Genomic DNA, 22,108 nt, shown 5'->3' with positions numbered 1-22,108 from the left:
AAATTTGGCAGATTCCTGTGAACTCAGCTGCTGGCCGAGAAAAACAAGCCTCTCCTAGTGAATCACATCAGCAATTAGTAATTCCAATGTGATGGACAATGAAACAAAGAAATTCAGACTGTGTGATAATAAGAGATCTCAGATGATTTTTTTTCATCTTGGGCCCAAGACAGACTAAAAACTGACCACAACTGATGTCATAAAGAAACTCAAGGTTGACAAACAACATTAAAGGAACATTTGAAGCGAAGGAACTCAAGACCAAATATGACTGAGTTGAAGATTTGCATCAAACAAAGAAATTTTGTTTTTTCTAAAAAGATTCTTTGAATGTATAAAAAGAATCGAACAGGAAAATGAAACAAGACAGAATGCCTTTATAAATATATTTTCTATTATTTTCCCTGAGTCAGCGGTTGTGTGTGTTTTGTGTGAGTTGGAGGTCTTCTCTCTTTGTAGAGTCTGCTACCACCAATCTCCCTACCGAACCCAGTGAATTTACTGAACCTAGACAACTGAAGTGGACATGTAATCTGACTGACCTGTAAGATCTTGGGTCTAAGATAATTTAGAGAGGCCTAGATTTAGATACAGTAGATACTATACCCAGAATCAGCAGCATAGATTCCCCACCTCAAGGGGAAGGTTACACACAGGTTACATTTACTTGACGTCTGTGATTTGGTAATCATTAGACATAAAGCAAGCATATATTCAAACACACACACACACACACACACACACACACACACACACACACACACACACACACACACACAGGTTATTATAGTTTTCTCTTTTCAATCTTATTGTTATTTCTAGAGAAGTTAGAAGCTAGTTGGAAAATACTCACTGATGAGAACCTTCATTCCAGGAAATTACCATGAAATTTGCGGACTCCAAAAATGAAGTATTATGGTGTAACCTTACGTCTGCTATCTCATTGGCCCACACACCCAAATCCACAATGCTACATCACCATTAGTCATACCCTCTTTCTTCCTTAAACTTAAGGGAAGCTTTTTTGTCTTAAGTTGCTTTGTTGGATTCACCAGCACCATTTTCTGGGTGATGGTTGACACATTATACTGCTTTAATAGAGAATTTAAAAAGATAAAGTGAAAGTCTTTGTTTGTGATTGCGTGCCACTAGTTTCAAATGAGTGGTTCATTCTTTTAAAGATACTGGTTTCATAGGAAATGATGGACTTGGTATTATCAGTCCTGGATTTTGTTGTTAGAGGTCGTGTCGCAGCTTGGATCACTGACATATGAATTTGATTTCCTATGAGCCTGCTGCTAAAATGGACGTCACAGACACTGTACAAACAATATAAAGCGTCAGTTAACCGCAGTTTGGCGCTGCTTTTGTAGCACAGGCTACTATTGTATATGCAGTAGTAATAACCTTATACTGTGCTCACCGTTTTAGATATAGCAGTCCCAATGGGCATAATGTAAATTGCCTTAGACAGTGAGTATGCTTGTGACATGCGTGTCTTGCGCGTGCCTGCGCGTGCGTGTCCGCATCAAATAAAAAAGAGGAATATCTCCGCCCAGTCTCCAACTCTTTTGCATGATCTCCTCTATAAAGCTGGAATCGAAAGTCGAGTTGAGACACAAACATGCTGAGTTTCTTCCTTTTTTATAAACCGTGGCAGCAGCAGGCTACACAGCAGACTGTCGTCGTCAGGAACGGGAATTATCAAAGGAAAACATTTTATCTTCCATGGTAAAATCATCAGGATCAGGATGTTTCAATGTTTGAATTTGTTCGTCTTAGTTTCCCTCTCTGTGGCCGTTGAATCCCTAACAGGTAAGAAAATATACATAACTGTGTTTCATTTTTCCACCTTGTTGTCACTGAGCTGCTTCCATAACGAATTTTTCAGTTTTACCACAGACTATATCCGATTTAACGGTGTTTTCCAGTAATGACGTCACACCTAGTAGTCGTCACCGTTGAGCCAGACACCAACTAACGTAGTAAACTTAAAAGAGATGATAGAAATGTGTTTTGTGACATTAAAGAACACGAGTAGGATGTCTGAATAGGCTTTAACGTGTATCATATGAAATATTATACCTATCAAAATATGTACAGTATAGCCTATGGTTCAGTTTAAGGTGGACTTGCTATTACTACGTCAGGATATACTAAATTCACGTGACACACTTCTAATACCTGATCCGGAGATATAAGGAACTTAGTATAATGATTTGTAGCCAGTGGTTATTGTTCACAACATATGCATGATCTGTGACTTCAGGTATGAATGTAGCTGTTTATATTTTCTCTCCTAGTGACTGGCTCCAAACTTGGTTTGTCAGCAGTGTTTTTATAGCATGCGATAAGATTATTTGGAAGTTCAGACATGTCGCTGAACAGGAGCCGCTCCTCCACATGTACAAATGATCCAAAAGAAGCACTTTTTAGTGACTGTACATGAGCAGGCTGAATGAAAAGAATACACAAACAGTGTTCACAGATCAAACCGCTAATTTAAAGGCGCACTGAAGTCCTATGTTACCAGATTTCTGTCTTTTCTCTTTCTCTCTACTTAAGGCGACATCTCAAAACCATACAATTTGTCAGTACTGTGGATTAATGATTTTGAACAACAGCTGTCCTGGGCACCACCACAGAATTTGACAAACTGCACACTGGAATATACAGTGATTGCCTCCCCAAAGGATGAAACTGACAAAAGACAAAGGAAGGTACGTATGCATATAAATGCGATTCTGTTAAACAGCAATGTATACTGTATATTATACGTCTGATGAATGCCCTTTAAATCTGAATTGGGGAACTTGAGTAAAGTACAAGTACCTCAGAAGTGTACTTAGAGTTGTACTTATTTCAATTTGTACATTTAAAGCCCCTGTGTATTAAATTTCAATACACAATTCAAGTAATAAACCACCTGCATGAACTACCTTACCATTAAGACTGGCTTGACCTCTATGAGCAATGACAAATATGTGTGAGTCCAGCTTCTTTTCATACATATGATTTTACATCTGATCATTTTATTACTACCAACAACTCATCTAAACAGACCAAAACCAACATTCAACATTGCATATGGTTGTCTCTATGTTAATACTACTGATTATGCTTTGGTTGTTCACTCAGGTTTTTTTGTTTTGTTTGTTTTTCTGTATTTGATGATTTCAGGTGAAAGACAACCAAAAGCGATATCACCTTGTGATGAATGGAGGATTTCTGCATTTTTCTGTTCAGGCTCGCTGTGGTGATGGTAGAAGAAGTGAGTGGGCTGACCACAACATCACTTACCAAGGTAGCTCATTTTGCTTGCTATTGCCCTTAAGAAAATCTGATATCAAATTTTGGAAGCTCTTGAGTAAACAAAAAGTGTCATTCTTTTAATAAATGTGGGCTAAGGTTTTTTTTTTTTTTTAACCATAAATGGACTGGATTAATATCTATCTGTTTATCCATTAAGATGTGTGTGTGTGTGTGTGTGTTTCTGTTCCCAGAGCTGGTGAGGAATGTGGACTGCAGCATCCGCTCCTCCAGTAAAACTAACTGCTCCTGGCAACTAGCCAGTCATGCTCCAGATTTCAGTTTTTTCTATCAGTATGTATTTTCTTTATTTGTTTTTTCTTTTTTTTTTTTTAATACAACCAAATGACAAAGGGAAGCAGTAATCTAGAGTATCTAGTGTATCTCAGAGTAATTAATTACACAACAGGTAGTTCCGACCAAGCAATCTGATTGGTCAACTAGATATTTAGAACGTGGTCAAATCAGCATGACGAGTTACACGCGCACACACACACACACACACGCACACACACACACACACACACACACACACACACACACACACACTTCTCCAGTCTTTATCGTTACCTGGCGTCCCCATACACAACAAGACTTAACCATTTTCTCCAGTTGAGAGTATATTTCAGCTGGCATCCTTCATCAGCTGTGCCGGTGAGTCAGTGACATGTTGATCCTAGCTTAAAAATGTCTGTGAAGTTTGCAGACGTAGTAGCTAAATCTGTCCATGGAAAAAAAAAAAATTCAGTGGATATCTTAGTTACAACAAGACTGAGCTAGCACAGCAGTATTGTGTTTATATATGTGGTATTTATTCTGTTTAGGAAATCCCACGATCTCTAGAAAGCATTAGCTCAAGTTGGCTGGCTGACTCACTCCACAGGGACTGCTGTTCCACTACTAAGGGTCTGCCGACGTGCTTGAGTAGTATATAAGGTTTGGCCACTGACATGACTGATTGTTTCCCAAGCATTAGTCATACCCCATGTATTTCCATGGAAACAGGGATAACACTAGGAAACAGTTTTTTTTTCATTTCTAGAGCAAATTGTCCCACAATATGAGTATATTTTGTTTATATTTTTTATTTTGTTGGTCGCTGTTGTGTAATCGCAATATTACACTTTGCCGTCATTGTTGCCACTTCAGTGATGCATGTCCGTTAAGCACAGCCTCCATTGTTTTGCTATTGCTTAATTAAATTAAGCTCATTGTTACACAGTATATGTGAGAAAGATGTATTGCAGTATTTCTTGATAAACGATGACTCATCTTGGTTTCATCACATAAGTGCCAGACTAAACCCAAGTGGAAGTGATGAGATAGGGTTCAATTAAGGCCAAATACCTCATGTTTAATGGCCCAGCTTTTTAGGGCGGGTGACACTTTCACTTTAAGCTGTGCTTGTATGGAACGCAGGCAGTGCAATAGATTTTTTCTTACAGGGGTGAGTTAGGGCTTGTGTTGGTGGGGCTATGGAGTTTGTTGTATTTACATGAATAAGCAAGCATAGCAAGCAGGTAATGATAATATTATTTATTTTATATTTATATACTATCAAGTACAGAATATTAATATTCAGCACTTTGAGGATAGATAGAGTCAAGTGCAGACAGAAGACAGGCATTTGCTTAATTACTGTGGTAAACTCAGAAAACGGAATGAGAAAGTGTAGCCAGAGTAACAGAGAAACAGCTCAGAGAGAAAAAAAGCTGCCCCCCCCCCCCCCCCAAAAAAAACTAAATATATGTCATGTGACATAAGCAAAGTGAACACAAGCAGGTGATTCCAGTGCAGAAAAAGTCACTATGGTAACTGGAGGCATTTGCTGGACCAGATTAACTAGATAATAAGAGAAATAGCCAATCAATGAAGCAAATCAGAGAGGAGTTTATATGTCAGACATCTTGGTGGGGCTACGGTGGAGTGATTGTAATTCTTGGAGGGGCAAACAAATTCCTTCTTTTTGTTACCATCCTTCCATCGCAGCTCAACAGGGAAACACTGTCCGAGGAAACACAAAGAGGGAATTTTGTTACCAAAAAGACTGTAACTTTTAATCCACTTGATTTGACTAAATCAGACTGCTCAGAAGCTTCTTATTGACTTCAGAGAAACTTTTAAAACCGTTTTTGCACAGAAGGAGGACTGTGGATTTTGCACCCATCACTTATATTGTAAGTGCATTATGAAGGGATCTTCTAATGGTCAGTATAAACAGGAGGAATGATTACTGAGAGCAAAACCTATCCAATGTTCATATGGGCACCATTATTGATTTAAGACAATTTTAAGACTTGAAAAATTGTGAACTTATCCTTTAAACCTCAAACTAAGCTAAGCTATGGACAGAGCAGAGTGATTACGTGCATTTATAAAAATGTCCAACTATTTTACTTAAATGAACAGTGTTTTATCCGTATTTAGGTTCTTTTAATGATAATTGGCATATGAATTCTATGTCCGTTTTTGATGTTGCCTGTTTTTACCTGTTGTAAATTTAGGCTCCTGTAAATCTTTGTTCATATTATTATTTCACCAGTTTATCAACTTAGTCCTTTGATGACTTCAGGAATATTGTGCAGCGTGAAAGTCAATCACCTTTTTCTTTATCTTTCCAAGGTTAGTAGATGAGTCTGGAGGGGATGAAGACATACAATTACAAGAGTGCCCATCGTACACTTACACAGATGGAAACAGGACTGGTTGTGATCTGCAGATGAAGCCTATACATGCCATCATGATGGTGTTTAATGGAACACTGAACAACAAGCTTGTCAGGAACACCTTCAGGATCAGTGATGTAAACGGGTAGTATGCAACAAGTAGACTGACCAGTGCTTATTTAGTAGCAAGTGTCCTATGTAGGAAACATTCTGTTGAAATACGTCCCACTTCCCCATTCAGGCTAAGAGTTATAAAAGAAGTTGCTCTCAGAGTTGCTCTCTGTCCTTTCTTGGACAGAGAGCAACTTAACTTTTGCAGTTGTCTAATATGGAGATGTGTGTGTGTTTGTTTATGTATTTGTGTAATGTGGGGTGTGACACAATCCAAAACTTAAAAATTTGGACAACATACAAAGCAGCCATTTTAGGAGAGCAAAACTTTTTGTTATTTTATTGTACAGCACTTTGGTCAACTCTGGAAGGTTTAAATGTGCTTTATAAATAAACTTGATTTGATTTGATTTATTGGTACTTTTTAAACTTTTAGTGTAATTTATTCTCACACTACAGCCTCACACACACACACACACACACACAGAGAAGTCAATGAACAGCAGAGCACAGGTGAAGTGAAGATAACACGAGGGTTTGTTACTGTAACTGCAATAAAATCTTAGAGAGTAAAAAGCCAATACTTTATCAATACACCTGTTTGAAAAGCATAACATGTAGAAAAGTGATGCTGTATTTCAATCTGCTCTGACCACAGTCTTTCATCCACCGCCACTATGTTTTACACAACCACAGCACGCTAGCTCAGCAAATAGTGAATTGTTACGAATAAGCTAAAACAAAAGCTAGTCCTATCTCTAAGTAGTCTAACTGTTCAGCTTAGTTTGTCATGTATCTGAAAATTTGGCAGATTCCTGTGAACTCAGCTGCTGGCCGAGAAAAGCCTCTCCTAGTGAATCACATCAGCAATTAGTAATTCCAATGTGATGGACAATGAAACAAAGAAATTCAGACTGTGTGATAATAAGAGATCTCAGATGATTTTTTTTCATCTTGGGCCCAGGACAGACTAAAAACTGACTGCAACTGATGTCATAAAGAAACTCAAGGTTGACAAACAACATTAAAGGAACATTTGAAGCGAAGGAACTCAAGACCAAATATGACTGAGTTGAAGATTTGCATCAAACAAAGAAATTTTGTTTTTTCTAAAAAGATTCTTTGAATGTATAAAAAGAATCGAACAGGAAAATGAAACAAGACAGAATGCCTTTATAAATATATTTTCTATTATTTTCCCTGAGTCAGCGGTTGTGTGTGTTTTGTGTGAGTTGGAGGTCTTCTCTCTTTGTAGAGTCTGCTACCACCAATCTCCCTACCGAACCCAGTGAATTTACTGAACCTAGACAACTGAAGTGGACATGTAATCTGACTGAACTGTAAGATCTTGGGTCTAAGATAATTTAGAGAGGCCTAGATTTAGATACAGTAGATACTATACCCAGAATCAGCAGCATAGATTCCCCACCTCAAGGGGAAGGTTACACACAAGTTACATTTACTTGACGTCTGTGATTTGGTGATCATTAGACATAAAGCAAGCATATATTCAAACACACACACACACACACACACACACACACACACACACACACACACACACACACACACACACACACAGGTTATTATAGTTTTCTCTTTTCAATCTTATTGTTATTTCTATACTATTTTTTAATTTAATGTCCAGTTTAGTTTAGCTTCAGTTTAGTTTTCAGTATTTTTTTTTTAATAGTTTTTTTTTTTTTTTATCACAGATTGTTGGAGAGATGTCGCAAGATGGTAACATCCGTTATCAGGTCAACCATAGGCGACACTTAATGCATCCACAGACAGGCTCTCATACACAACACATTGAGAAGAACAATAAAAAAATGACAGTCATGAAATTTGTTACAAAGTTGTACTGATCTGCTGAAATTATACAGAAATTAGTGAGAATGTAAATAGTTCCTACTTTACTTTTTATCCGGCAGAAGTTAGACTGAAACTACTTGGAAATTAAGCTGTAACAACTCACTTCCATATGGTGGTCTGCTTGGCAGAAGTTAGAAGCTAGTTGGAAAATACTCACTGATGAGAACCTTCATTCCAGGAAATTACCATGAAATTTGCGGACTCCAAAAATGAAGTATTATGGTGTAACCTTACGTCTGCTATCTCATTGGCCCACACACCCAAATCCACAATGCTACATCACCATTAGTCATACCCTCTTCCTTCCTTAAACTTAAGGGAAGCTTTTTTGTCTTAAGTTGCTTTGTTGGATTCACCAGCACCATTTTCTGGGTGATGGTTGATACATTATACTGCTTTAATTTAAAGAGAATTTAAAAAGATAAAGTGAAAGTCTTTGTTTGTGATTGCGTGCCACTAGTTTCAAATGAGTGGTTCATTCTTTTAAAGATACTGGTTTCATAGGAAATGATGGACTTGGTATTATCAGTCCTGGATTTTGTTGTTAGAGGTCGTGTCGCAGCTTGGATCACTGACATATGAGTTTGATTTCCTATGAGCCTGCTGCTAAAATGGACGTCACAGACACTGTACAAACAATATAAAGCGTCAGTTAACCGCAGTTTGGCGCTGCTTTTGTAGCACAGGCTACTATTGTATATGCAGTAGTAATAACCTTATACTGTGCTTACCGTTTTAGATATAGCAGTCCCAATGGGCATAATGTAAATTGCCTTAGACAGTGAGTATGCTTGTGACATGCGTGTCTTGCGCGTGCCTGCGCGCGCGTGTCCGCATCAAATAAAAAAGAGGAATATCTCCGCCCAGTCTCCAACTCTTTTGCATGATCTCCTCTATAAAGCTGGAATCGAAAGTCGAGTTGAGAAACAGACATACTGAGTTTCTTCCTTTTTTATAAACCGTGGCAGCAGCAGGCTACACAGCAGACTGTCGTCGTCAGGAACGGGAATTATCAAAGGAAAACATTTTATCTTCCATGGTAAAATCATCTGAAGGGATACAACTCAAAGGATCATCAGGATGTTTCAATGTTTGAATTTGTTCGTCTTAGTTTCCCTCTCTGTGGCCGTTGAATCCCTAACAGGTAAGAAAATATACATAATTGTGTTTCATTTTTCCACCTTGTTGTCACTGAGCTGCTTCCATAACGAATTTTTCAGTTTTACCACAGACTATATCCGATTTAACGGTGTTTTCCAGTAATGACGTCACACCTAGTAGTCGTCACCGTTGAGCCAGACACCAACTAACGTAGTAAACCTAAAAGAGATGATAGAAATGTGTTTTGTGACATTAAAGAACACGAGTAGGATGTCTGAATAGGCTTTAACGTGTATCATATGAAATATTATACCTATCAAAATATGTACAGTATAGCCTATGGTTCAGTTTAAGGTGGACTTGCTATTACTACGTCAGGATATACTAAATTCACGTGACACACTTCTCATACCTGATCCGGAGATATACGGAACTTAGTATAATGATTTGTAGCCAGTGGTTATTGTTCACAACATAAGCATGATCTGTGACTTCAGGTATGAATGTAGCTGTTTATATTTTCTCTCCTAGTGACTGGCTCCAAACTTGGTTTGCCAGCAGTGTTTTTATAGCATGCGATAAGATTATTTGGAAGTTCAGACATGTCGCTGAACAGGAGCCGCTCCTCCACATGTACAAATGATCCAAAAGAAGCACTTTTTAGTGACTGTACATGAGCAGGCTGAATGAAAAGAATACACAAACAGTGTTCACAGATCAAACTGCTAATTTAAAGGCGCACTGAAGTCCTATGTTACCAGATTTCTGTCTTTTGTCTTTCTCTCTACCTAAGGCGACATCTCAAAACCATACAATTTGTCAGTACTGTGGATTAATGATTTTGAACAACAGCTGTCCTGGGCACCACCACAGAATTTGACAAACTGCACACTGAATTGTGCAGTGACTGCCTCCCCAAAGGATGAAACTGACAAAAAAAAATGCAAAGAGGTACGTATGCATATAAATGCGATTCTGTTAAACAGCAATGTATGCTGTAGCCTATATTATACGTCTGATGAATGCCCTTTTAATCTGAATTGGGGAACACGGTAGGACCTACAAATATCCCACCACTTATAATAATACCCTAAAGTGTAGGTTATTAGGTTATTTCAGCTATTTCCATGAAACACAACTGCTTTTCAGGCAAAATTTACGTCATGTCTGACCTCTGCATAGACAACCGTCATGATTAAAGGATGACGATGGCTTGATTATAGTATATGTTTTATTATACGTTTATATTATTATTATTAAAGCGTCTGCGTGTAGGGAAATTTCTGACTTTGGCAACTTGAGTATGAAAGAAGACACTGTGCTGGACGGCAGGTACATCACTAATTTCCCTACTAACAAAAGTTAGCCATCAGAGTCATTTGCAAGACGCTGTAAGTGGTGGAAGAATACTCCACCGTTATGTATGATCGTTATGTAATTAAGCAAATTAAGTAGTTTTTACAGTTACCCATTGTGCAGAATGGCTACTTTCATATTGTTATATTATTGTATATATTATAATATTGTTTTCCTATTATCAATGCCTTAATGTGTAAGCCTAATTTAAATGTTGCAGCTGGTCAGGACTGAGCAAATTTTGAATACTTGATATACTGTTTGGTAGTTTAATGTGTAACGTTGTATACTGTTTCAGAGGCTGATCATATGTTTTATATGCAAAATCTTATTTTGCAAAGTGTCTAGAAACTATAGTTGTGCAATGTTTACCTCTGAATTGGAGTAGAAGTAAAAACATCAAATAGTAATACTTGAGTAAAGTACAAGTACCTCAGAAGTGTACTTAGAATTGTACTTATTTCAATTTGTACATTTAAAGCCCCTGTGTATTAAATTTCAATACACAATTCAAGTAATAAACCACCTGCATGAACTACCTTACCATTAAGACTGGCTTGACCTCTATGAGCAATGACAAATATGTGTGAGTCCAGCTTCTTTTCATACATATGATTTTATGATATGATCTGATCATTTTATTACTACCAACAACTCATCTAAACAGACCAAAACCAACATTCAACATTGCATATGGTTGTCTCTATGTTAATACTACTGATTATGCTTTGGTTGTTCACTCAGGTTTTTTTGTTTTGTTTGTTTTTCTGTATTTGATCATTTCAGGTGGAAAAAAACCAATGTGAATGTTACTTTGTGATGAATGGAGGATTTCTGCATTTTTCTGTTCAGGCTCGCTGTGGTGATGGTAGAGAAAGTGAGTGGGCTGACCACAACATCACTTACCAAGGTAGCTCATTTTGCTTGCTATTGCCCTTAAGAAAATCTGATATCAAATTTTGGAAGCTCTTGAGTAAACAAAAAGTGTCATTCTTTTAATAAATGTGGGCTAAGGTTTTTTTTTTTTTTTTAACCATATATGGACTGGATTAATATCTATCTGTTTATCCATTAAGATGTGTGTGTGTGTGTGTGTGTGTGTGTGTGTCTCTGTGTGTTTGTGTGTGTGTGTGTTTCTGTTCCCAGAGCTGGTGAGGAATGTGGACTGCAGCATCCGCTCCTCCAGTAAAACTAACTGCTCCTGGCAACTAGCCAGTCATGCTGCAGATTTCAGTTTTTTCTATCTGTATGTATTTTCTTTATTTGTTTGTTTGTTTTTTTCTTTTTTTTTTTTAATACAACCAAATGACAAAGGGAAGCAGTAATCTAGAGTATCCAATGTATCTCAGAGTAATTAATTACACAACAGGTAGTTCCGACCAAGCAATCTGATTGGTCAACTAGATATTTAGAACGTGGTCAAATCAGCATGACGAGTTACACACACACACACACACACACACACACACACACACACACACACACACACACACACACACACACTTCTCCAGTCTTAATCGTTACCTGGCGCCCCCATACACAACAAGACTTAACCATTTTCTCCAGTTGAGAGTATATTTCAGCTGGCATCCTTCATCAGCTGTGCCGGTGAGTCAGTGACATGTTGATCCTAGCTTAAAAATGTCTGTGAAGTTTGCAGACGTAGTAGCTAAATCTGTCCATGGAAATAAAAAAATTCAGTGGATATCTTAGTTACAACAAGACTGAGCTAGCACAGCAGTATTGTGTTTATATATGTGGTATTTATTCTGTTTAGGAAATCCCACGATCTCTAGAAAGCATTAGCTCAAGTTGGCTGGCTGACTCACTCCACAGGGACTGCTGTTCCACTACTAAGGGTCTGCCGACGTGCTGGAGTAGTATATAGGGTTTGGCTACTGACATGACTGATTGTTTCCCAAGCATTAGTCATACCCCATGTATTGCCATGGAAACAGGGATAACACTAGGAAACAGTTTTTTTTTCATTTCTAGAGCAAATTGTCCCACAATATGAGTATATTTTGTTTATATTTTTTATTTTGTTGGTCGCTGTTGTATAATCGCAATATTACACTTTGCCGTCATTGTTGGCACTTCAGTGATGCATGTCCGTTAAGCACAGCCTCCATTGTTTTGCTATTGCTTAATTAAATTAAGCTCATTGTTACACAGTATATGTGAGAAAGATGTATTGCAGTATTTCTTGATAAACGATGACTCATCTTGGTTTCATCACATAAGTGCCAGACTAAACCCAAGTGGAAGTGATGAGATAGGGTTCAATTAAGGCCAAATACCTCATGTTTAATGGCCCAGCTTTTTAGGGCGGGTGACACTTTCACTTTAAGCTGTGCTTGTATGGAACGCAGGCAGTGCAATAGATTTTTTCTTACAGGGGTGAGTTAGGGCTTGTGTTGGTGGGGCTATGGAGTTTGTTGTATTTACATGAATAAGCAAGCATAGCAAGCAGGTAATGATAATATTATTTATTTTATATTTATATACTATCAAGTACAGAATATTAATATTCAGCACTTTGAGGATAGATAGAGTCAAGTGCAGACAGAAGACAGGCATTTGCTTAATTACTGTGGTAAACTCAGAAAACAGAATGAGAAAGTGTTGCCAGAGTAACAGAGAAACAGCTCAGAGAGAAAAAAAGCTAAAAAAAACCCCCCAAAAAAACCTAAATATATGTCATGTGACATAAGCAAAGTGAACACAAGCAGGTGATTCCAGTGCAGAAAAAGTCACTATGGTAACTGGAGGCATTTGCTGGACCAGATCTTTTAATGATAATTGCATTATGAATTCTATGTCCGTTTTTGATGTTGCCTGTTTTTACCTGTTGTAAATTTAGGCTCCTGTAAATCTTTTCATATTATTATTTCACCAGTTTATCAACTTAGTCTTTTGATGACTTCAGGAATATTGTGCAGCGTGAAAGTCAATCACCTTTTTCTTTATCTTTCCAAGGTTAAGAGATGAGTCTGGAGGGGATGAAGACACACAATTACAAGAGTGCCCATCGTACACTTACACAGATGGAAACAGGACTGGTTGTGATCTGCAGATGAAGCCTATACATGCCATCATTATGGTGTTTAATGGAACACTGAACAACAAGCTTGTCAGGAACACCTTCAGGATCGGTGATGTAACAGGTAGTATGCAACAAGTAGACTGACCAGTGCTTATTTAGTAGCAAGTGTCCTATGTAGGAAACATTCTGTTGAAATACGTCCCACTTCCCCATTCAGGCTAAGAGTTATAAAAGAAGTTGCTCTCTGTCCTTTCTTGGACAGAGAGCAACTTAACTTTTGCAGTTGTCTAATATGGAGATGTGTGTGTGTTTGTTTATGTATTTGTGTAATGTGGGGTGTGACACAATCCAAAACTTAAAAATTTGGACAACATACAAAGCAGCCATTTTAGGAGAGCAAAACTTAAGTGTGTGTGAGGGGTTTTCAAGAGATCTCTTGGTTGCTTTACAGTATTTCATGATTGTATATGATTGGTTTATAGTTACTATAAGTATGTCATTTTTTTCTCTGTACAGTAAGACCTCCTCCCCTGAACTGGACAGTTGTTGAAATTGGGGATGCATTCAATATTAGCTGGATTCCTCCTGATGTCCTCGGACTGGATCTTTGGAAGTTCAGAATAAATTACACTGAGTGTGGTGAAAACAAGGTAAGACACAACTGTAAAATATTTGGATGTTCGATGTCTGATGATTTAAGCTGTCTTGTTTAGTCCATCTTTAAAATAATATAGGAATTCTCAAATAAGAGGCATAATAACTTGAATCTTAAAAGCAATTGAATACCCAACTGTAAAATTTTACGACTACTGAATACTTAATGTTGAAATTTAAACACCACTGAATTTCTAGCATTGAAGCATTTCACTTTGAAGACCAACTGTCTGAAATTATGTGGTTTTAATTCACCTCTTTGAAATTTCCAGAAGGTCATTTTAAAGATGACCTGTGAAAATTTCTTGTTTACGAAAAAAGCTACGAAAATCAGAATCAGATTCAATACTAGCAACTGACACCTACAGATACGTATATGATTGCTCTTTTTCCACAAATTCTTTTGTGGCTAGTTCACGCAGTTTTCGGCTGGTTAAGGTACGTGGGCATGACACCAAGTTGATAGCTGATGGTGGGATGGAGGTTTTGGACAAAGAGAGATTTAAAATAAAAATCTTCCTCCATCCCTGGTTCATTTTGGGAGCTAAAGAATGCTAGCGACTAGCTCAGTCCTCAGCTTCCTCTAGCTTCTGTCTCATTTCTAGTATGTGCTTTTGATCTACTTCTCTAAGCTTATCATGAATGCTGACTTTAGCTTTCCAGTCTTTTGGAGGAGGGCCTCAGACCTGTCAGGTCAGCCTGTGGTTACGGCTAATTCATGATTGTTTTGTGAGAGTGATCATTCTAGCTGTTTGCATTTTTCTGTCAACTCTAATTTCTCTACATCTTCTGTAAGCTCACTGGCCCTTTCACCTGGCATGTTAAGTTGAGCTTCCAGCTCCATGATACACACTTCTGCTCTGGCTAAAGACTGTTTAGTCTGTTCAAGCTGCTTTTTAAGGGCTCTGTTCTCATCCTGTAATCACACAGCTTCAGGAGGGTCAGCATCCTGGCTTTGAGTTGTATAGCCAAGGGCCAATTCTTCATTCATGCTTTACCACATTCATCTTAAATCCACAAAGGAATTTCCTCACTTTGAGGTTGCACACTTGGCTGGGCTCGCCATTTCTGATTTTGTACAATTAGTTTTAAAAGTAGTTTAGTTGCTGAGTTTGGTTTCTTGTATCAAAATCAGAAAATTGTACAGGTGTGTTAATTTCAGAAGAACACACTAAAGGTGTGTGATTCTCAATTTATTCTGTGAACTGCTGTGTACAATCGGTATATCATTTTCTTAATATAAAATTTTAATCTTTATTATATTAGTATTAGAACTAGGATGAGTTCAATGTAAGCAGCAGTCTGGGTTGCTTGTTGTTTAATGAAGTTAAGTCAAGTATTTCACCAATGTGACAGTTGCCAAAGAAGCTGATTCTGAAACTACAATCTCAGCCGTACCGTCCTGTGACACCCTGTTTCACAATCCACAGCTGCAGCAATGCGATTTGAGAAATACAGGTATCCAGAGACAGTGACACTGAGTCAGAAAAAAATAAAATTGGCAAGCCTTATAGTGGACTTGAGTAGCATTAGGGTGTGTGAGAGAAGAGGGGGAAAAAAATCCCTATCAGCAATAAATAAATTAAAACTAAATTATAATTGAAGTGATAAGAGAGAGGGAGAAAGAAAGATTTTGATTGTGTAATCAAAATGGGAATTTAAATTCAACTTAATTCAATAACTTTGTGTTGTGAGACAAAATAGCAAATTTCAAACAGTGTAATTTGTTTTAAATGCAGTGGATTGTAACCATTAAGTCCAAATATTGAGTTTATCTAACATTAATTCCGTAATTAGTGTGAATTGCAACACAACAATTTCAGTGTAACAGGTAATAAGGTATCAAGTTTTACCATTTAGCATTACCATTCAAATAATTTGTTAATGGGCATTTATAGTTATTTTATTATTCACACACCAGTCTGTAAATGCTTTAAAAAAAGTTCACATCACATTCAGTTAACTGAATTACCATAGGGGAGTCCTATATTTGGCTTCTGCAAACAGCAGGAAGAGGTGTCCCAGAAGTTAGAAGGAGGAGTGTTTCGGCTCCACCCACTGATATACACTCACTGCTTGCTTACTAGTAGGAGTTATGGATATATAAAGAGAACTGGATACAGGAAGAGTGCCGGGCTTTGAAACAAATTTGACATAGTGGCCAAACTGTATAATTACAACGTCACGTGATGCACACTGGCCCAAAAAGACTTTTTCCCATAGACTTACATTGTGAAAGAGACATCTGTAAATCAATGGATACATTTTGTTGAGCGTAACAACCCCCACAAAATGACTCGTCTCACCATCAGAATGTGATCCATTCAGTCCGATCACATTTTGAAAGTCTAGAAGAGCCACACGATTGAATTGTTTTATCCCCATTCAAGTGTGTGTATATATATATGTATATATGTATATATATATACACACATACACACACACACACACTATATATATATATATATATATATATATATATATATATATATATATATATATATATATATATATATATGTGACTAGATTAAACTTTCAGATACATGTTTTTAAATATAAATAAGGGAAAACATTCTTCATACATTATATCTTTACATTACTATTACTTCAGTAACGTCATTCTTTCAATATGCTTACTTATCTAACTTAACTATTAAAATATGATTGTCTATAAGGTTAAAAGTTAAACACTAAGGTGATTTTAAATTACCATTGCATAGTGACCATACAACATTCATGAACTCTGTCATAACATTTAAAAATTCAATATGGCGTTCTAACTTTATCAGTGGAGGGCAGTATTGTCAGATGTAATAAAATGTAATAAAATCAAAATTTAATATCTCTTCAATAGACCATCATATGGCTATCAAAGTTATACCATTCTTTATGCATTTTTATAACAAACAACAATACATGATTTCCATAATGATTAGACATTTAATTCACATGAAATTCAGATTTGGCTCAGATTTGCAGAGAGACTCAATCAATGTCCTTCAGGAATGTGAGTTAGAGTTTATGAATCTGGTTTGGGGAGATAAAGAGACCAAATAGGGAGTTTTCTGTCCATGTTTGCATGGAGTTGTCCAGTTCAAATAACCCCAAAGGTCATTTATGCTTTTAGTTCATGCCGAAATAGCCTCTCAGGAGGTCTGGTCAATCTCCGTTTTGTCAGTGTTTAACTTTGGTCAGTGTCATGCTCCTGAATCAAAGAAAGATTGTTTTATCCCATGGAATTAAAGAAAAGAGGATTTGGTATCCTCCACATTCTGCATTTTCTCACCAGAATGCAGATCTACGTATCCTTGGAGTCTAACAAACATGCTGAATGCGTTTCGTTCCTCATAAAACATTTGCAAAGCTGACTTTTAAAATATTTAAAATCCTACATTGTTTACATTCACCCATGCTAGCTTGCAGTCTTCTTTTTTGCCTTTGTTTTTTGCCACTCTTCTTGGTGAGTCACCACCACCAGCTGTTTTTTAGTCGAATCAGGCAAAACCATCATCATGAATGTGTACGTCCTTGTTCTATGTGCAAACAAACAAACAAATCACTCAGGAAAACATTGCTCCATTGTGCTACTGGTGGTCAAAAACCCCAGAGGGTACCTCTAAAGTTATGCAGTTTAGAACTATTGATTTTAAAGTCAAACTGAAATTAAAGTTGTTTTTTAAAATTTTGCTACAGCTGTTTTCATGATGGCACCCACTATCTTTGCATTAATATGTCAGAATCTAAGGGTAGATGGACGACTTGTGTCCTTAAAACCAATTAAATTGTTTCATCAATTTCACTGTTCTATCACAGGCAGACTGTGACAGCTACACAACACAAGAGCCACTGACTCTGAACAACAACCCACATTAAGTTTCCTGCTAAAGACTCCTTCTTATCTAACTTACAGACATGAACTCTGCTGCTTAGCTCGTTGAACGAGCCACCAAACAAACATTCACTGTTGAAAAGTGCACAGCTAATATCAGAAAAACTGAATTTAAGTTAATCAAATTCAGTTACTCAAATTATGATCTAAAAATTCAAGCTAAGTAAAGAAAGGGTTGTTCAGATTGAATTGGATCAGATTCAAACACCAAAATTCAAGATATAAAATTCCACCTCTAACATTGGGGTCCCAACAGGTCACGTTCTGTCAGTCAAGTAGTCAAAGTGTCTAATCTGCCTAAAACAAGAGAAGGAAGTATCCTGGGCAGACCGGGTGCTCAAATTTGAAATTTTCATCTTGAATTTATAGATTAAAATTTGAGTGAGTTGAATATAATGTTTTTGAATATTGAAAATTTACATTTTCTATTTGAATTTCTGACCGCTAAAAAAAAAGAAAAGCTTATATCAGGTTTTGATATCTTGAAATTACCTGGAAAATTCAAAGAGGGGAAAACCACATACATCAAAGCAGTCCAAATTCAGATAGAGGGTTTTGAAAGTAAAATATTACAATGCTATAAATTCAGTGGTGTTTCATCATCAACACTATGTATACAGTAGTAGTTAAATTTCACAATAACGTATTCCATTGCTTCTAAGACACATATTTTTACAGCTATAACTGCCTCTACACGGTTCAGTCATATTCATCATAGTGCTGAAACAATTAGTTAATTCATTGATTAGTTGCTGTTACATGTGCTTTTATTTTCCCCAAGAGTGTACTAATACCAGACCGAACATCACATCAGCTGCCCCGGGTCGCACACTGTCAGTACCACATGGCCATTAAAGCAGAGTATGAGACATATGGGACGGAATGGAGCGACAAAAAGTATTTTGGTATGGTCATGGTCTTGCTGTCTGTTTTCTAATCTTGTTGAGGAGTTTTATTGCAAAATAAACTGTCCAGCAGTTTAAAGTCACTATGTAACACAAATGTGATGATTTGGTTTTAAATTCTTTGTAAATGTATTCAAATGTTTTCAAATTCTAACTTGAAACAAGAAAAACTGTAGCTCTATAAAAGTCTCTCTCAGCTGATCATAATGTTGTTTTTGCATGCAGGTGCAGATCCTGATGCAGTGGTGTATGTTGTATTTATCCTTATCCCACTAATGTTTGCTGGCCTGGCGGTGCTGGCTTTTGTTTGTTGCAGGAGGTATGTAAAGTCTTTGTTGTTTTACTTGGCTCCTGATTGAATTTGGTCTTCTTTGCCTCTGATAGTTGACTCCCTCTGTGCAGGAATAAGGAAAGTATCTTCCCCAAAGTACCAGAACCTCGGGACCTCCTCAGCGATATTTCTGATAACAACAATAAGGTGAGTGTTTTATTTTTTCTTTCCCTTAATTCTGGGCTTACTCTCTCATTGACCAGTCCCTTAAATTATTGAAGGAATAGTTTGACATTAGGAAGTATGCTCGTTCACTTTGTTGCAGAGTTAGATGAGAAGATCGATAACACTCTCATGTCTGTACGGTATATATGACGCTGCCCCCAACAGCTGCTTAGTTTTGCTTACAAACCAAAGCTGGAGTGCAGAACTTTTGTCTCAACCTTCTGGCAGTGAGAGTAATTACAAAAACACTGTCGACATGCACTTATGTCATAGGCTCCAGCGTCGCCTACTCCGTCACTACTGTTGCGACTGTAAAATGGTGGATAAATTGTCTTGAGCGTCATACAACCACCACAAAATGACTCCTTTTGCTATCAGAATTTGATCCATTGAGTCCGATAACATTTGGAAAGTCTAGAAGAGCCGCATAATTAAATTATTTTATCCCCATTTAAGTTAGCAGAAAGCTAAGCAGAAGTTAGCCTGCTCGGCCAGCGGAAGTCTTCATTCATACATTCATTTGGCCAGTGCGAGAATATCAAACCTGACACCAGATTATAATCTCCAGTAAACTGTGAAATACATAGAGATTTATCTGGTTGTGATAGGCTTAATCAGCATTGTGTGAACTCGTTTGGCAAGGGCTTCAATGTAACAGACCATCATTTATATGTGTAGGTCTGCGCTGCAGGTTTAAGTATCATACATACATCAAACTATTCCTTTAACAATACAGCAATAAAGGTAGTTCCCTTATGATAAAGATACAGCACGATAAAATTCAGCCCTAAAATATATCCTCATCTGTTCTCAAACAAAACATGTTCCCATAATTACAGCAATTGTAGTAAATTATAGAATCTTTTTTTTAATGGCACACTATTAGTCTGTATCTATCTGTCTCACAAACTGATCTGTGTTAAAATATTGAAATCTATTGAAATCTGTACTGAAACTGTCTCAACATTTTTTCTTCTTTTGTTCCGCTCTGTCTTCTTCTCAGATCACTGTCCGCAACCTGTACGTCCCAGCAAAGGAAGAAGAGGATTGTAAAATCACTCTGGTGATAGATCCCCAACTCAGCAAATCACACTCTTGACACATCTCTGCAGTGGCGACAACCTGAATCATCAACAACTCAAAGTCTCCCATAATTCTTGTAGAACTTGCTCAACAAGAATTATGGAGACTTTATTTTTTAACTGCTGAATGTAGGAGATTCTTAGAAGGATATTTTTTTTTACAAAAGGGCCCCTCTGCCTCTCAAAACTAGAAATAGATATTGTACCCCATTTTTTTTAATGACTTTGCATATTCAGTAGTCATGTGCGTCAGGGGAAGTGTGAACTCAAACTTCCTCTCAACAAGACAGTGGCGGCTACTCCTTATATGCTCAAAAACTGATGATGAGATGTACTCACTGTTATTCACACGGTTATGTCGGAGTATGTTACACTGAATTACATGGAACTTGTCATACGCCACCAATCTGAATTCAGTGTAGTCAGTTACATTATATTTACCTCTGTTTAGATCTGCACAATAATTCTACCATTACCAGTTCTACAAAAAAACGTCTGTCATTTACATGAACGGACAGCTCATTGTAATAATTTTGTTAACAAAATTTAAGCATTCATTTTGTTTTTTTCAGAGATTGGTTAAGGGTAAAGCTTTTCCCGACCAACAAATAAATCCTCATTCTCTATCCTTTATTGCGTACAGTTACAGCCATTAATGACCACATTTTTAAAATCAGAGCAATAAGCATTTTTTAAAAACTAAATAAGCCTTACTACTGCACTGCTGTGCTTCAGGCACAAACAGCAGAGACATGGGCGGTCATGGGGAGTTCGGTAATAATGAATCGAGAGACAACTGTGTGATACACTAATGTGTCTCCAGCAGTGCTGAACATGTACTGAAATCTAAACCTGCCCTTTTAAACCCCAGCATCTCAAATGTGAGAATTTGCAGTTTTTCTATTTTCTATCACTGTGAATGTATCTTTGGATGTTGTACTGATGTTCTGAAGATCTTGGGCTCTGGAAACTTTTGTAAGAGAAATAAGCATCTCTGTTGCACTAAATAAGCCCAAATAATTAATCAAAAAAATAAATCACATTTTAACTGATGATAATAATCATCAGTTGCATCTCTTGTCCCTGGAATATCAACATTTGTCAACTATAGTCTTAATGACTTAAACTGTGAAACTGATGAATTGTTGTTTTTTTTGATAGATAATAGAATAAATAGAATAACCTGTGTGCAACTGCCACCAAGTTACAGCCTGCTAGTTCACTGTATACAAAAAGCAAAGGTTCTGATTATATACAGTAAGATTTAATGAATGTGTCTCGTCAGATGGCCAAGTATTCAATCAACAAAGGGAAGATGCTTATACATCCTACAGACAGTTGAGGATGATAGATACATAAGAATCACCTGCATAACCATAACCTTTGGTCGGCATACTAATGTCATGCCTGACAGCAAAACTGCACTGTGCCACTTGCTTTTGCTGCTCACACCAATCCTATTGCACTTGTAATCCTGCTTCACTGCTATCTGGTTCATGGCCAGTCACCTTCTGTGGCTCATTTTAGTGGCCACCTCTTTTATGAAGAACACAATACATACAAAGACATGGCCTGAGAGGACTGCATGTCCATATGGTCCAAAGAGAATTCACTGCAC

The 22,108-nt window shown here is 37.2% G+C and overlaps 2 protein-coding genes across 4 annotated transcripts; both read left to right on the top strand.

Annotated features, from left to right (window-relative positions):
• The first annotated feature begins 1,541 nt into the window (after positions 1-1,541).
• Positions 1,542-6,496, top strand: LOC137175235 (uncharacterized). 2 transcript variants are annotated; one of them, XR_010925588.1, is made up of 6 exons: positions 1,542-1,815; positions 2,566-2,720; positions 3,181-3,304; positions 3,504-3,603; positions 4,134-4,245; positions 5,932-6,496. XR_010925588.1 is itself a non-coding variant. In XM_067580976.1 (5 exons), exons 1-5 carry the CDS (start codon positions 1,752-1,754, stop codon positions 6,122-6,124), a joined length of 636 nt encoding a protein of 211 aa, XP_067437077.1. In that variant the 5' UTR covers positions 1,544-1,751; the 3' UTR covers positions 6,125-6,496. The 2 variants fall into 2 exon arrangements, 1 of the variants encoding a protein (XP_067437077.1); XM_067580976.1 differs by lacking the exon at positions 4,134-4,245 and having other exon boundaries at positions 1,544-1,815.
• A 2,288-nt stretch (positions 6,497-8,784) lies between these two features.
• LOC137175234 (uncharacterized) lies at positions 8,785-20,649 on the top strand. Of its 2 annotated transcripts, none has more exons than XM_067580974.1 (10): positions 8,785-9,105; positions 9,856-10,013; positions 11,205-11,328; positions 11,565-11,664; positions 13,398-13,585; positions 13,981-14,114; positions 18,789-18,912; positions 19,138-19,231; positions 19,315-19,390; positions 20,412-20,649. In XM_067580974.1, the coding sequence occupies exons 1-10, from the start codon at positions 9,042-9,044 to the stop codon at positions 20,505-20,507; spliced, it is 1,158 nt and encodes a 385-aa protein (XP_067437075.1). In that variant the 5' UTR covers positions 8,785-9,041; the 3' UTR covers positions 20,508-20,649. The 2 variants fall into 2 exon arrangements, with proteins under 2 accessions (XP_067437075.1, XP_067437076.1); XM_067580975.1 differs by having other exon boundaries at positions 8,787-9,105; positions 11,271-11,328.
• Positions 20,650-22,108: the final 1,459 nt, after the last annotated feature.

This window comes from Thunnus thynnus, chromosome 22 (assembly GCF_963924715.1).
Source record: "Thunnus thynnus chromosome 22, fThuThy2.1, whole genome shotgun sequence".
Lineage (NCBI taxonomy): Eukaryota > Metazoa > Chordata > Actinopteri > Scombriformes > Scombridae > Thunnus > Thunnus thynnus.
This window is presented reverse-complemented; position numbering and strand designations above follow the sequence as displayed.